Source organism: Triturus cristatus, chromosome 12 (assembly GCF_964204655.1).
Source record: "Triturus cristatus chromosome 12, aTriCri1.1, whole genome shotgun sequence".
Lineage (NCBI taxonomy): Eukaryota > Metazoa > Chordata > Amphibia > Caudata > Salamandridae > Triturus > Triturus cristatus.
In genome coordinates, this window is record NC_140595.1 from 584,656,613 (window position 1) to 584,674,122 (window position 17,510).

Consider the following 17,510-nt stretch of genomic DNA (forward strand, 5'->3'; position numbering starts at 1 on the left):
GGCATTATCCAGTACAATAAGAAAAACGCATCAATAAGCCAAATAGAGCAGGGCTAATGTAATGTCAGCACCTTAAAGGAGAGAGCAGGACCGACTCCAGAGCAATGGGGAAAGAAGGGGAGATAGCTACTGACCAGCACCGGCGGCCGCCGCGGGCGGAGTGTCGGCAGGGAGCGCGAGGGAGGCAGTCTGGGTAGGAGGAGAACGGGTATGAAGGTATGTCACCAGGGGACCCCCTATGTCAAGAGGACGAGATCTGGCAGGCAGAAGATCCCAGAATTCCAATAGTAGGGTCTGACATCTAGAGGCATCCTCGAGCCATTGGGCATGTTTAGGAGCCGGTCTGCTCCCCCAACACATGGCCACTCTACGCCGCGCAAGAACAAGCAACATTAAAGTCAGTCGGCGAGAGGCGTCCGGGCAGAATTTAACGAAGCCCAGCAGGCATAGCGGTGGGTCAGGCCAAACCAGTGAAGAGGTGATCTCAGAGATAGCTGCGCAAACCTCCCACCAAAAATCAGACACTCTAGGGCATAGCCAGGCCAAATGGGCGAAATCAGCAGCAGGGGCAGAGCAGCGCAGTCATCTATCGTCAGGGATGAGTCCAACCCACGTACCTAACTTCACGGTTCATACCCAACAGACAAATGCACAATGACTATAGGATATCTATAGCATGAAAACGGCAAGCCTCAAAGGCGCCCATTGGTATATATATTGAGTTCCCAGTGGGTTATGAGATATCATTCAATGATTTAAGAGATTAAGGTGCTCTTCTCAGACTCTGCAGTTTATGATCAGTGGAGGTATACACATTTTAAGGCTTTGAAGGACAAGCTGGCTATTGAAGTGGTTGAGAGAGATTGATAGTAATGATTTACTAATTCGGTTTAATGTTTTCATCAAACTGTAGAGTATCAAGCCTTACCAAAACCCACAGAGAGAATGACTTATTTTGTGAGTATTTGAAAGGATAATCTGAGAAATCCCTAGGTTATACTTGTCCTGATGAATCCACAAACAGGAAGCAGCAAAACATGTCAACATTTTTTATCATATAATCTTTTTTATTTTTGGCACATCTGAAATGCTTATCTAAGTGCAAACTGATCATTAATACAGTTTGTGAGTGATACTTTCTGACAACAATTATAAAAAAAATCTTTGTGATGATCCTTTGCAGTAGTGAGACTTAGAGCATTTTACCTAGCATAGTGATAAGCACAGCATAGGGTGTTAAGTATGGGGCAGTAACAACAGCCAGCACTGGATAGGTGTAGGAAAGTGAGTTTCTGTTGCAGTCACAACCCCCCCCCACACTTTTTGCCAGACTACTGATGCACTTTCACTTGATGTGCCCTGGGTCCCTGCCAATCAGGTTCCCAGGGCCTGTGTTCTTTCCCCAAAACGAACCCAATTGGCATCCCTGGCCACAAGTCAGCCCCTGGTAACTGGTACCACAAGTACCCAGGGCACTGTGAGCAGGGAAGACCTCTAAGGGCTGCAGCACTTATTGTGCCACCCTTAGAGGCCCTGTACGTTTACACACACACACACACACACACACACACACTTTGCAGCCTGCGTGTTTTGGTACAGAACAAAGTGAGTCGACATGGCATACATCCCTGTGTGCCATGCCTACAACCCACTGCCCTGGCCTAGATCAGTCACCCCTCTAGCTGGGTGCCGTATGCCAGTGGTGAGGGTACAGGTGCATGAGCCCTGTACCCCTACAGTGTCTAAGTCCATTCTCAGACATTGTAAGTGCAGTGCTGCCATTAAGAGTATATGGTGCTGGGAGCTTATCATTACGAACTCCACAGCACCCTAATGGTTACACTGAAAACTGAGAAGTTTGGTATCAAACATCTCAGCACATTAAACCCACACTGATGCCAGTGTGGGATTTAATGAAAAATGCACACAGAGGGCATCTTAGAGATCCCCCTGAAAACGAACCTACCACTAGTGTCCATGCTGAGTGGCTGCTTTCAGCTGCCACCACCAGACATGTTTCTGGACTCCTGGGTCAAGAGCCTGCTGCTCTCTGGGGCCTGAAACAATGCACATCCTAGGACGGGGTGCCAAGCCTCCTCCCCCAGGATGGGCAGGGTTCACGAAGGGGAAGCTTCAAAGGCTTGCTGCCTTTGTGACCTTCCCCAGGCCACTTGCTGCTTTCAGCAACTGGTCCTCGCTGGTTCTGATCCCCACTTTGGGTGGGAGAACTGGCGGGAAAAACAAGTGAGGAAAAGAGGTGTGCCTGTGAGAAGTTGGCCTGATATATGATGTCACTAATTCTAGTGTACACCTTGTATCAGTCCAAACAACCCTTATGGTGATTGGTTGTAAAGTCAATCTTATAGACCAGCTATCCTAGTGGTAGCATGGACAAGAGCAGTCTTAGGCTAAACTCTGAATGGCATGTGAAGCCAGCTGTTATACCATTTGTAACCCCTTGAATACCAAATGAAAGGACACCACAACAGATATATATATAAAATAAAGTGTATTTATTCTAGTCAAACCCTCAGCACTCTTTATGAGATTCGAGGTAAGTACAACACAGTCTTATTCAAGCATACATTAAGTCACACAGGTAAGTAATACAGTTAGGCCCTAGGGGCCACGCAAACCATATACTAAGTAAGTGGTATAAGGACCACTGTCACGGCAATAGGATAGGCCTAGGCCTAGGGAATCACTGGGGCTACACTATACTACCCAAGGTTAGGAAGTGGGAGGCCCACGGGATTCAGGTGCAGAGTGGAAACACTCACGCGTAATGCGTATAATCGATAGAAATAGTACAGTTTAGAATTAATAAGATTTAGGACACTTCTGGAGTAGCTAGGAAGTCGAGACTTGAGAACTAGACACTAGGATAGTCAATACCCTGATGAGCACCGGAGTACCCAAGTTACCTAGCCCACGGGCTGCGGGTGCATAGGTGCGAACTTGCGTCGGGTTTCGTCGTCGACTCCTATGGATGCCTGAAGGAAAGATGCTGACAGGCAGTCAGTGAAGAGTGTCCGGTGGATCCCAAGGCCGGGATCAAGAAGGAAGGATACCTGCAAGCAGAAGGGACAGAGTCTGGGTCACTAGCCAGTGACCACGTGGAACCAGGAAGGAACCAGGCGATGTCGAGAGATTGCAGGTGAAGAGGTGAAGCTTGTCGCAGCAGCCACGGGTACCAGGAGACGTCGAGGACGACCAGGACCAGGAGGCGAGCTGTCCCACGAAGGCTCATGCTGTCGGCGGCGTCGAAGTCGAACTAGGACTCACCAAGCCTTGGCAAGCGGAACCCACGAAGAATGGAGGACTTGCTTCTGGTGCAGACCTGGAAGGTCTGGGGTGCTTCTCTTTTACAGAGGAGCAGGAGCCAGTCTGGAGGAGCCAAACCAGCAGTGGAAATTTGAAGGTGTGTCGTCGCAAAGGTTACTAGCCAACGGGCAAGCAACCAGACAGACGCGGCAAGCAGAAAAATGCAGAAGGGCCCCACGCAGGACTCGTGGAGTGTGGGGGGCTGATCTTCGGTGCAGATGGTGCTTGGGGTTGGGGCTTCTCAATCCCCGGTGCACAACCTCGAGGGTGCCTCAGAAGCTGCGCTGGAAGATACTCGCCACTTTTCCCAGGTAGCCGGTCCCACGTCTCTCGTCGCCTCCACGGATCTCAGCTCGGCTGTGGATGTGGATCAGGGTTGGAGAAGTCTGGAAGTCAAGGCTCTGGTCAGGCTCTGCAGTCGGTCCCTCGTAGAACTTCAGCAAAGCAAAGGGTAAGTCTCTTGATGGTGCCTGTTCGCACAGGGTGGCCACTCCTTGGCCACAAGGGAGATTCTTCAGTCTTCTTCTTTCGTCGAATGTCGAAGGTCCAGAGTTTCTGTTCAAGTTGCAGGTTCAGGATAATCTAATCTCCTGGGGCCCAGCTACCACACTTATACTAATCTGGGGGGCTGGGTTGCCTGCTTGGTCACGCCTTATGGGTGGGACCTGGGAGGGGGGTGGTTACACCCACTTCCCTTTGTCCAGTTTCGCGCCAGGACTGGGGCTGGTGTGCCCCAGCACCGGTTTGAACTGGACTATGCATGGGACACCTTGTGTGCCCCAGGCAGTGTCTCATTTCATTCATCCCTCCCTGCCCCAATACACTAAGGCCTGTCTGGGGTGGTGCTCGCACCTCCCAAGGCAGGAAACCTATTGTCCAAGCCTCCCGTGCCGGGATCACTCCCAGCAGCAAGAGGTCAGACTTGTGTTGTGGCAGCAGCTTCCATTTTGTGATGCTGGGGCTCTGGTTAACTTTAACCGGGTAAGTAGGTTTCAACATGTCTTCTCCCTCTAGAAGGGAGGGATAATATCCTCATCCCCAGAAATGGGATGGGGGTATTATTCCAAAGTGTTAGACACCTTACACGACATGTTTTGATACAGCCAAACCATAGTTACCATAACCGTTTAAGATTATAAGGCACTTTAAGAGTGTATGGTAGGCTATATCATAGAACAGCTATAAGGACATGGTTCCGAAAGCTGCAGACAGGCTCAGCTCATGCTAGAGCACCATCTCACATGTTACCAAGCACTCTGCCTCCAGGATTGTTAAGGCCTGCCATAGGAATGGCTGATAGGTACACATGCGTCTATATATAAGGTAGGTATAGGAATACTACACCTAAGCAAGGGGTGATTACACGACCTTGCCCCAGCTGAGTGATCAACCAGTTGTGTCATAATGGAAGGCCAGGCCAGGAGTTGCATAATACATGCTGCAGCCCCTGGTAGGCCTAGGGTACAGCTATGCCCTGGGTACCTAAGGTACACTGTACAGGGGCCAATAAGGTGATCCTATCCAATTGGGTTATGCACCTAAAGTACATAGTATTAATTTAGAGAGAGAACAGCAGGGCTGTGGGTCTGATTAGCAGGCCCACAGCCACATCTAAGTCGAAAACCAGGAAAGCAAAAAGTGGGGGTGAACATAGAAAGCAGACCCTACTCTCCTACAGTGCCCACCACTGCAAACTCCACCCCTCAGGTGGGGTGGGGAGGTGAAGCAGAACTCTCAGTCCCTGCCATCTTGCAGATGGGTGGACTCAGCCAACCAGGGACAGGCTCATGCCCCCTTCCCACTGGAGGGTGGCATAATAGGGGGTGTACCCACCCCAGGGAAGGGACACATTGTTCCCTGCATTTTACCTACCTGTAACGCCCCTAAATCTAGTATTTAGGGGCACTCCTGAACCTTGCCTCCTCAGACAAGAAGAAACTACAAGAAAAAGAAGAAGGACCGAACAGCCGTGCAGCAGCTAACAAGAGGAAGACGCCCACTGACTTGGTCCCAGCCCTACCGGCCTGTCTCCACCTCAAACATGCTCCTGCGAAATCCCAGTGTGTACTGCAGCCAGCAACCTCGAAAACCCCAGAGGACCTGCCGGCCTTCAACTATAAAGACTTTGTCTCCCGTGAACACTGGATTTGTTCATCTGCAACCACTGGCTCCGGCCGGACACCGCAAATCCGTCCCACTCCGCACTCGCCGTCCACGAGCCGAGCTCAAGTGGGCAAACACCATGAGGAGGTCACCCCGGCAATCCTGACCCGAGATCCGGTGTCCCCAGACGTGCCTCCAGCCGACGCCTGCAGCCTAAATCTAGAAGGTCCCCCCCAACTGCGACCAGGAGCTGGCACGAAGATCCGACCCCAAAAGGCACCCCTGCACCCGACGCCCCACGGCCTTGTGTGCCCAAACCAATGGTGCCTAACCAACCCCTAAATTCCCAACTTACCTCTCGAAGTGGTGGTCGCACCCAGAAGACCTTCGTCCCCGAGCCTGCAGTGCCTTTGCAAACCGGAGGTTCCCCATTGAAACCAACAGGGCCCCCTACACTCGGCCGCCCTAGTGCGAATGTGGGTGCACCTTTGGTGCTACTTTGTTCCCCATTTGCCTTGAGCTAAAGTCCAGGAGCTTTGCTCCCACAGCCGAGTGGCCTGCTTGCCAGCAGCCACCAACCAGAGGCCTCCTATCCCCCATTGGATAACATTGGGCCTTCGCACTCTGCAACCAGCCGCCCTAGTGCAACTGAGGGTGTAACAAGAGTGCATCCGTGACCCTGGGGGAACCTTTGTTCTAACCACAGACGCTCAACTCCAAAGACTGATTATTTACCTGGTAACCGTTAACTTCATTTCTCTCCATAGGAACCTATTGACTGTTTTTCTCTGAAAAGTGTGGAGTTGATTTGTATGGAAACCTGAAAAGTAAGAATTGTGCAAAATTGACTTTACTTACCTTTTCTCTAGGTAATGTCCCAGTGTGATATCTAGGCACATCACACTGAGTAGAAAAAGTAATCTAAAAAGAGATCTCAAAAGTAACGTAAAAGTAACTTACCTGCAATTTTCACTGCAAGATCAATACAAAGTATATGTACAGCATTCCACAGTATTGCATTACCAGTAATTCAAACTGTAACCACTTCAAAGTACATTTACAATTACATTTCAAACTGTATATTTACTGCAAAGTATTTACCAACTTACCTGTGCCAGGCTTGCTTAATTCTAGGAAATAAAATAACTAAAATAATATTTTTATAAAAATAATTGGTCTGAAGTTTAGTCTTTGAGTGTGTGAAATCATTTGCTGATTGAGTGGGTACAACAAATGCTTAACACAGTCCTCTATTACTCCTTACTGCTCGACCACACTACCACAAACAGAGAGTGAGGTGCTATCTAACCTTACCTCTGCCTACCTTTGGGGATCCACTGGACTCTGTGCACACTATACCTCACTTTGGTATAGTATATACAGAGCCAGCTTCCTACAATAGGCACAATGGCTGAGGGCAAAAACAGATACACTATAGGTGTATTCTCTTTGTTCAGGTACACGGCTCTTGTCACGGACCACAGATGTTGAGAAACCATGTGGCCATTTTGAAATTGCTGACAATAGCCCACTTGGTGTTGCTCCTGAGTGTTGGTCACTATTTTTTGCTTGAGACGCTATACCTACTCTCTTGCTCAGCGGTTTTATTACTTACCAGTTCTGGATTAGGGAAGTATAATTTTCCTACCTTGCTTATTTACACCATTTTTTTGAAAGGATAAGAAATACATGTCTAGGTATATATAGAGTAAACAAATTGGTTGGCTGTTTGGAACTAATTTGCTGACACAATGATGGAGGGCCTGTGACTGATGGTATTTCTTGCCGGTCAAGGCCTTTGTCTGCCATATCCTGACATGTGGTGTCCAGCTAAATAACCCCCTGAAAGGCCTCTGCCTAGAGTCTCTTGGCTCTGAGAACAAATGTACCTTTCATGCTGGTGAATGCTCCCTCCTCCTCTGTGGCGGTGCTGTTATCTTCATCCAGTGTCTGTCTAGTTGATGAGGTCCACCTTCTATTTTGCCCGTGGTCCCACTGCTCACTGTTTGCTCCTTGGCTGCCCACTGAAAAAGAAAAATCAATATACAATGATGAGTAAATATGCCCACTTCTTCATGTAAATCAAAGTTTGATAAAATAATACTATAGCATGACAATGTCACATAGTAAATCCCCTTTTCCAAGCATGCATCTAAAATAAAGCAGCCTATTTTAAGAATGGGTAACAATGCTTACCAAAAATAGAAAAGAAGCACAATTTAAATTTTGCTTTATTTTTGTTTATCCTTGATATAAAAACTAAAATGCCACCCAATAATAAAGGATGCCAAGACATAGCAAAACACTGTCAACATAGCATCATTAGGTCATGGTGCCACAAAGGAGGATATCCATGACTGGAAGCTCAATATTTGATTATCTATAACAGCAGTGCTTGTGTATTATATGGACGTCATGGCAGTTATTTTAAATAGTACATTTCATGAACCTTATATAGCCATGTTAAATTTTTAAGTCAAAAGAATATTAATCCACACCCACTGCACTGCTACATCCGGTGATAGCCTGTCATATATATCTGCCTGTACTGCATTGCTTAGCTGCATCTTAGTTTCCTCCTAAACGGAGGATAATTCTCTAGGACCACCTACATGATGATCCATTCCCTCTTAGGAGATGCTGGGATTCATCCCCCTCAATCCTAAGCAATTTGGGGAGGACAACAACACAACTGTGATGTCTAGGAAACTCATATGCAGGCACACATCTCCGTTGATAGAGTAGCAATCTGTTTTGTAGTCTTTAATGAATTGCCCATTGCTCCCAGAGGGGTGGAATGGCCATCAAACACTTCACAACATAAATTCTTCCAAAATTGAAAAACATAAATCCTTGAGCACCACAAAACAATAGTCCAACCCTTGATTAATGTTGACACTTGCTTATTTCATGACTTCACAACTCTAGCCAACACGTGTTTCAGCTTATAACAGACTTCCTCAGGGCTAGAAATCATATATTACATCAGTTCAAAAGTCAAATACAAATAGGGTAATTTAACACATATGTTTAGTAAGAATAAGTTACTTACCTGTAATCCAAGTTCTCTTCCAGGGGTATACCCATCAAAGTCATAAGCCCTGAATAGTCCCACCCATGTGCGGGGACCCCGAAACAGATACAAAAAAATACAAATATTTATATATATATATATATATAATTACATATATAACCTACTGGCAGTCGCCAGTAGGTAGTTATAGTTAGGACCTAGTTTCCATAGGAAAGGCGTTTTTTGATTTGGCAATATCTTTGGCGCTGTTTGACGAATTTATGCAAAATTTTCAAAAATAATGGGGTGCTCCGGTCAATTGCATTGTGGAAGCGAGGGCAGGAAACCTGCTCTCGCTTCCACGAAGCAAAGTAGATTGCGTTTGGACAAGGGGAGCTGCATGTCAGCAGCTCCTCTTGTCCAAAAGCAATGCTGGCTCCCGCAGGAGGTGGAGACCCGGCTGGTACCGCGGGGGCATTGGGGCTTGCCCCGCGGTCCCCAACGTAAGGCCAAGCCCCCGGGGAATGGGGTCCCCGGGGTCAAAAATGGCCTCAGGAGGGGGGCCATGCGCCCCCCTTCTTTAAAATATTTTTTTTTAATGAAATAAAATAAGTGGCCATGCCCCGGGGGATGGGGTCCCTGGAGCCCAAAGCAGCCTCGGGAGGGGGACCGCGTGGCCACACATCCCCCCCTTCAAAAAAAAAAAGAAACGATAAGCCATCATCTCGCCGGAGGACCCGCCCCCTCCCTGTACCACTCTGCAAACGCGCGTCCTGGCGCGTTCTGGGTTGGGGGATTGAGTTCCCTTGAATCATAAGGGTCCTTAGGGCCAACCAAACCACAAGGTACCTCCTGAAAGCCCCACACAGTGGGATTGCTGAGAGGTGGTCCGAGGCCACGCCCCTTTATACACCACTCTACACATGCACCTCTTGGCACATTGCTAGGGGGGCGATGAGGTCCTCTTGTGTCCTGAGAATCTCAGGACTAAAGTGGACTTCATCCCCAGAGCAACATTGCTCCAGGAGGCACATTTGCAGAGTGGTGTAAAAAGGGAGCGTGGCCTCGGACCACTCAGCAATCCAGCTGTGTGGGGCTTACTAGAGATAACAGGAGGGCTACTTGGCCCCCACAGACCTTCAGGAGGCAAGGGGACTTCATCCCCCAACCAAGAGCGTGCCAGGAGGCACGTTTGCAGTGTGGTGGAGAAAGGGGGCATGGCCTGTGTCCATATCTCAGCAATCCCACTATCTGGGGCTTACTGGAGGTGTCAGGTAGGCTAGTCAGCCACGAACGACCCCCCGCAGCAAAGGGGATTTTATTTCCCATCCAAGAGCGTGCCAGGGAGCGCGTTTGCAGAGTAGTGGGTAAAGGGGGCGTGGCCTGCTCTGAGAACTTACCAATGCTGCTGTGTGGGACTTACTGAAGGTAATAGGAGGGAATAGTTGCCCCCCAAGGCTGTTCTTGAGGGACAACTATCCCTCCTGTTACCTCCAGCAGGTCCCACAGAGTGGTATTGCAAAGAGGTCTTTGGAGGTCATGCCTCACTTTCTTCAACACTCTCCAAACGCACCACCTGGTACACTACGGGTTGGGGGATGAAGTCATCTTTACTCCTGAGGGACTTTGGGGGCCAAGAAGCCCTCCTGGTACCTCCTGTAAGTCCTACGCAGCAGCAGTCCAGAGCGCTGGTCGGAGACCCAACCCCCTTTCAGCATCACTCTGCAAACACAACTACTACATTATATTTATAAATTAGCATTTTAAAAACCTTAGAAATTCACTGAAAAAACCATAGGTTTAAGGGACTTTATAGTTAGTTATTAGCATATAAAAAACCTTAGAAATTCACAACAAAAAAAAACATAGGTTTCAGAGACGTTATAGTTAGTTGGACATTTCACTCGTACAAAACCAGAGAAATTCGGCCGTTATAGTTAGTTGAGCTAACTGTAACTCGCGCCCTCACAATGCACTGCTGATGACTTCACATATTACATCACTCATGACATGGTCAGTGACATCACTGATGACATCACCGATGACATCATCCGGTTAATATCTGATGCACCGCCTCACACCCTAAAATAACCTTTCATACATCCACTCTAATGTGCATACATCAATACCAGTTAGTACATACCCACTCACTGATTCATAAGTCTACACACATCCACTCACTCACTGATAGTCACTCATACACGCAGTCACTCATCAATACAGCCTCTGGTATATGCACTCCTACACCCATACAGACACTCACATACTGTCACTCACCCATAGAGTTACTCACACACCTAGTCAGTCACACAAAGAATCAATAACACTGCCTTTTTATTCACTTATACAGTTATACACACACACCACCATACTCATTCATTAGATACTAACACATACTTACTCTCTTTTACAATCACTGACACAAGCACGCACTCTTGCATACAGCCATTCTCACAATCCCTCACTCTCACATATAGTTAGTTATATACTCCAACACTCACATATGCTGCCTTTCACATATGCAGTTACTCACACATATACCACTGAGACATCCATTCACTTACCAACACAGCCATATGCACACTCACTCGCCCATACAGTCCCTCGCAGATGCACTCTTGAACCCATACATGCACTAAATCACCCACTCACACATCCATGCAGGGAGTTACACCCCCCACCCACCCACACAGACACTCAGGCACCCATGCGGGTACTCAGACAACCAATCATTAACCCATATAGACACTTATGTAGCTACTCACCAACCCATGCAGCCACTTACACACCAACTGACAGACTGGTAGACATTCACATAGATTAGTCATTCACCCATGCATTCACTAAGACACATTTAATCACTCACTTATACAGTCAGTCGCCTTAAACTGAACTCGGACAAGACGGAGGTCCTCATCCTCGGTCCCACCCCATCCGCCTGGTACGAGTCCTGGTGGCCGGACTCGCTGGGAGATGCGCCAACAACCGCCGACCATGCACGCAACCTGTGGTTCATCCTGGACTCATCACTGTCAATGACCCAGCAAGTCAATGCCGGCTCCTCCTCCTGCTTCAACACCCTCCGCATGCTTTGCAAGATCTACAGAATGATCCCCACCGGAACCAGAAGGACGGTCACCCAGGCCCTCTTCACCAGCAGGCTGGACTACGGCAACGCCCTCTATGCGGGAACCACAGCCAAACTCCATAAAATGCTTCAACGCATACAGAACGCCTCCGCACGCCTTGTCCTCAACATCCCCCGCCACAGCCACATCACTGCCCACCTGAGAGACCTGTACTGGCTCCCCCTCAACAAGAGGATCACCTTCAAACTCCTCACCCACGCTCACAAAGCACTCCACGACGCCGGACCAACATACTTCAACAAACGACTCACCTTCTACACTCCCACCCGCCAGCTTCGCTCCGCTGACCTCACCCTCGCCACCGTTCTACGCATCTACCGAACGACCACCGGTGGCAGATCCTTCTCCCACGTCGCCGCTAAGACATGGAACACCCTCCCCATCCACCTGCGACAGACCCAGGATCTGCTGACCTTCAGGAGATTCCTCAAGACCTGGCTGTTTGAGCAGTAGCAGCTCCCCCCATTTAGCGCCTTGAGACCCTCGTGGGTGAGTAGTGCCCTCTACAAATGATTGATTGATTGATTGAGTCACGCACCCACTAAATCATCCATTCAAACAATCATACACCCACTCGTTCTTCAATAAACGTTTGAGTATCTATATATTACATTCTTAAACTTTTAAAAATGACCCAGTCTCTGGCTGAAGTCATCGGTGATGTCATCAGTGATGTCACTGACCATGTCATGAGTGATGTAATATGTGACGTCTGCAGCAGTGCATTGCGAGGGCGTGAGTCATAGTTAGCTCAACTAACTATAACGGCCAAATTTCTCTGGTTTTGTATGAGTGAAATGTCCAACTAACTATAACGTCCCTGAAACCTATGGTTTTTCAGTGGAAATATATATATATATATATATATATATATATATATATATATATATATATATATATATATATATATATATATATATATATATATATCAATATATATAATTACATATATAACCTACTGACAGTCGCCAGTAGGCAGTTATAGTTAGGACCTAGTTTCCATGGGAAAGGCGTTTTTTGATTTGGCAATATGTTTGGCGCTGTTTGACAAAATTTTGCAACATTTTCAAAACTAATGGGGTGCTCCGGTCAAGTCCTGTCTTGAAAGTTTCGGAGTGATTCCTAAAGCGGGGGCCGAGAAAAAAGAGGGGTCCCAAAACACATTTTCTCCATGTTAATTTCCCTAGGACTTTTTGTCGCGGCTACAGCCCAAACTGCTGAACGGAATTACACCAAATTTGGTGGAGAGGTAGCTCATGGTCCAGAGTGCACTCTTTGCTTTAAATGCGGTAAATGCGTGTAGTAGTTCCAGAGAAATTTCAAATTAAACCCCCCCCACTGCCCCAGGGACCACTACCTCCCCGGGGCTTTAAAATTGTTGGGATGGGGCCGCGCTGCCACCCTCCTGGAGCCTTCGATGGCCCTGGGGACCGCCACACCCCAGGGCCGGCTCAAGCAATGTCCTGAAGCGAGAGCAGGAAACCTGCTCTCCCTTCCACGAAGCAAAGTAGATTGCTTTTGGACAAGGGGAGCTCCATATCAGCAGCTCCCCATGTCCAAAAGCAATGCCGGCTCCCGCAGGAGGTGGAGACCTGGCTGGTACATATGCAGGCTAAACCACCAAAATATAGCCTATATTTATATACATATATTGGAAAAAGTCAAGGTTATAGCAGGCAGTTGCCCAAAGGCTGCATATAGAACACATATTAAAAACTGGCGCTGTGCCTTTAAGACCTCCAGGCTCCCATCATGCCCCACAGGTGACAGTTAGGTCAGGTCTTTTTTACAACGTGTTACACTGTGTATTGATCATAAGGAGACAGAGTGCTCTTATGAACCTGGTATTCGTCTGGGGAGGTGGGAGGGTTGATTTTGACTTTGGTGAGTATACCCCTGGAAGAGAACTAAGATTACAGGTAAGTAACTTATCCTTCTCTTCCAGGGAATAATCATCAATAGTCATAAGCATTGAACAGAATAGCAAGTCCATCCCCAGAATCCTGCGGACGAACACCAGTATGGCCTGCACACTCTGAACAACATGTTAACCAACCAAAGTCCTCAAGGAAGCTTGCCCAAACTGGGTATTCGCCTGAGTATCAGAATCCAAGCTGTAAAGGCGGGAAAAAGTGTGTACTGATGGCCATGTAGCCGCTATACACATCTATTGAATGGGTACATTCCTGAGAAGGGCCACAGTTGGCGCTTTTATTCTAGTGGAGTGAGCCTTCGGTCTACCAGGGAGCTGCTTGTTAGCTAACTGATAAGATAAAGTGATACAAGACACGATCAATCTGGAGATGGATTGCTTAGAGGAAGGGAGACCAGTCCGCATCAGACCATAATTCACAAAGCGACGATCCAACTTTCTTATGCTCTTAGTTTTATTCAGGTAGAATTTTAGAACCCTTTTTAGGTCAAGAGAATGTAAAGCCCTCCCTTGGGGGCTGGAAGGGTTTGGAAAAAAGGTGGGGAAAGTAATAGACTGATTAATTTGCAAATCCAAGATAACCTTAGGCAGGAAACTCGAATGGGTTCTCAGGACAACTCAGTTAGCATGAAAAATGAGATGACTCTTTAGAACATAGCGCCTGGATCTCGCTCACTCTGCGAGCAGAGGTAATTGCCACTATGAAAGTGGTCTTCCATGTCAGGTGCTGCAATGAGGCGCTGTGAATGGGTTCGAAGGGTGGACCCATTAATTAAGAAAGGACTACGTTTAGGTCCCAGGGAGGGGGAAGGTGACCTAATCTGGGGGTAGACCTTTTTCAACCCTTCCAGGAAGTCCTTAACTACTGGAACCTGAAAGAAAGAGACCTGAGTAGGTGACTTTCTATAAGCTGTAATTGCTGACAAGTATACTTTAATAGAATTAAACTTTAGACCCGATTTAGCCAAGTACAAAAGGTATGGGAGGATAACCTGTTCTTGAGCAAGAATGGGATTATGTCCATTGGCTGTACACCACAGATAGAAGCGCTGCCATTTGAAAGCATATGATTTCCTCGTAGACAGCCTCCTTGCTTCCTGTGTGGTGTCTTGGAAAGATGAAGAAGGTCCGGATACCACCACTGGGTGAGGCCACTCTGGGGCGATCAGGATCATCTCGGTCCTGGACCTGTAGAGTTTGTTGATCACCAGTGGTATGAGAGGAATTGGTGGAAAGGTGTAGAGTAATGTCTCTGACCAGACGATCAAAAGTGCATTCCCTCTGGAGCCTGGTTGAAGGTACTTGAATGCAAAGGCGCAGCATTTTGCGTTTGTTACATCCGCAAACAGATCGATGTCCGGATAACCCCATCTTTGAAAAATATTGTGGACTACCTTGTCTTTTAGCACCCAGTCGTGCGCTTTGACAAAGTTGCGGCTTAGCGCATGCATTTTAAGAGTACCTGGGAGGTGAATTGCCGATATGGTCAGATTCCTCGCCAGTAGCCACTTCGAAATCGTGTGAGCCTCCTGTGATAGATGTCTGGCTCTGGTCCCTTCCTGTTTGATCAGGTAGTACATTGTTGTGGTATTGTCCGTCTGAACCAACAGGGAACTTGTCTTTATGGAAGGGAAGAACACTTTGAGCACCAGATGAACAGCTCTTAGTTCCAACATATTGATGTGGTAGGTTTTCTCCATTTTTGACCACATCCCCTGAACCTGAAGAGGGCTCATGTGGGCTCCCTATCCTTGGAGGGACACGTCTGTGATGAGTGTTTGTTTGGAGAGTTGCTGGTGGAACGGGACTCCTTTCAACAAATGATGACTCTGCATCCACCATCTCAGGGAGTCTTTGACTGTGTGAGGAAGAATGATGGTGTCCTCCCTGCGGTTGGAGATCCGAGACCACTTATCCTCTAATGCCTGCTGCAATGATCTCATCTGCAGTCTAGCATAGGGAACGATGAAGATGCAGGAGCTCATCGAGCCCAGCAGAGAGGATACTTGTCTGGCCGTGGAATGAGGTGTGCGGAGGAGAGTGCAACCTTTGTGGATGATTGAGGATTACCTCTCCTCGGAAAGACACACTCTTGTGTTAGCGGAGTCTAAAGTCGCACCTAAGTAGTGAATTTTCTGAGTTGGATTGAGAATGGACTTCTTGTAATTGACACACAGACCCATCTGATTTAGCACCTGAATGCAGGATTGTAGGTGTTCTTGCAGAAGACTGGGAGAAGCACTCTTTAGTAGCCAGTCATCTAGATATGGATAGACGAAAAATGTTTGCTTTCGTGGAAAAACCGCTACCACCGCCATGCATTTTGAAAACTTGCGGTGGCTGACTTAAGTCTGAAAGGGAGATCTTCGTACTAGAAGTGCTCTGACGCTACCTGGAACCGCAGACATTTCCGGTGCTTTCGGGAAATTGGGATATGAAAGTAAGCATCCTGAAGGTCTATAGAGCACATCCAGTCTCCTTGATGGATTTGAGGAACAATTTGGTGTAGTGCCAACATCCTGAATCTTTCTTTGAGGACAAACTTGTTTAAAAGTCTGAGAACGAGTATAGGCCTGTACCCCTTTGTTAGGCCTTTCTTTAGAACCAAGAAGTAACGAGAATAAATCCCATCGATGTTGGAGCCAGGGAACTTTTTCGATGGCCTGATTTTGTAACAGGATGGATACCTCGGCTCAAAGTAGCTTTGGCTGATTGACTGATGATCTTCGAGGCGGTATTGTCGGTGAAGGGGACTTGAATCTAATTCAGTACCCATTCTGCACAATATCGAACACCCAATTATCCTTTGGAATTTTGTGCCACTCATCCAGATGAAACATGATACTTCCCCCCACCGGAGTGGGAAACAGAGCTGGGGGACACAAGTTCTCACTGTTTTGACTGTTTAGCAGAGAGAGTTGTTTTCCTGGATGCCCCTCGTACTCGTCCAGGTCAGCGCTGATGATAGTGGGATCTAAAATGGTGTTGTGATGACCAGTGAGGGGTTTAAACCCTCTGTTGGTATTGGTGATGGTCATAAGGACGATATCGGCGTCTGAAATCCTTACGTTTCTCCAGGTCTACTGCCTTCATGGTGTCAAGCTCGGACTTCATTCTGGACATTTCAGCGTCTGCGTGAGTGCCGAAGAGTGAAGTTCCATTGAAGGGCAGATTTAGAATCCTGTGTTGGGCCTCAGGTTTTAGGCCCATGAGTCTCAGCCAGGAGGAGCGCCTAGCGCGGATTCCATGTGAATAGCCATGAGCCGCCAGATCCGATGCATAGGCTGCTGCACTTATAACCTGGGTCGCTACGACTCCTCCTTCCTGTAGGATCTCCTGGAAATCCTGCCAGTCTTCTTTTGGCAATTTGACCGTGAACCTTGAGAGGGAGTTCCACAGTGATCGGTCATATCTTCCCAGGAGGGCAGAGGCGTTAGTGACCTTCATATAGGAGGCCGAGGTGCTACACACTCTCTTCCCAAGACAGTCTATTAGCTTAATGTCTTGGCCGGGTGGGACTGTGGAGGAGGACTCCCCTGTGTGCGCTTTACTTGCTGCTGCCACTATGACAGAGTCAGGTGGAGGGTCAGACCTCAGGAACAGTGGATCCTAGTCTGGGGTTCTGTACTTTTTGATTATGCTTAGTGACGCTGATACTATTGACGCAGGAGTGAGAAACGTATGAGGAGCTGGTTCCAGTAGTCCAGGTTCCATGGAAAGCAGAAGTCTATTGGACGACCTGTGATGGAGGGTTTCAAAGATGACTGACGCCGAGGTGTTTGTAGACGGAATCTCGATGTTTAGCTTTGCAGCCCCCCTACATAAAACCTTGTTGAATGTAATGATGTTGTCTACTAGTGATACTCTTGACAGGAAGAGGGGCAGACAAAATAGGGGAATAGTCTTCCACGAGGATCTGGATGTGTTTGTAGACCATGATGGGGATCTGAATCTACGCTACTGAGGCCTTGAGGTATGGGAGTGTCGG

The 17,510-nt window shown here is 47.7% G+C and overlaps 1 protein-coding gene across 1 annotated transcript in view; it reads right to left on the bottom strand.

The window, feature by feature from the left end:
* Positions 1-17,510, bottom strand: part of LOC146776319 (polycystin-1-like protein 3) — a 729,731-nt gene that overhangs the window by 456,809 nt on the left and 255,412 nt on the right. Inside the window, exon 16 of the mRNA XM_085639623.1 lies at positions 7,317-7,451. Coding sequence (XP_085495749.1) covers positions 7,317-7,451 — 135 coding nt within the window. The remainder of the gene's footprint in view (positions 1-7,316; positions 7,452-17,510) is intronic.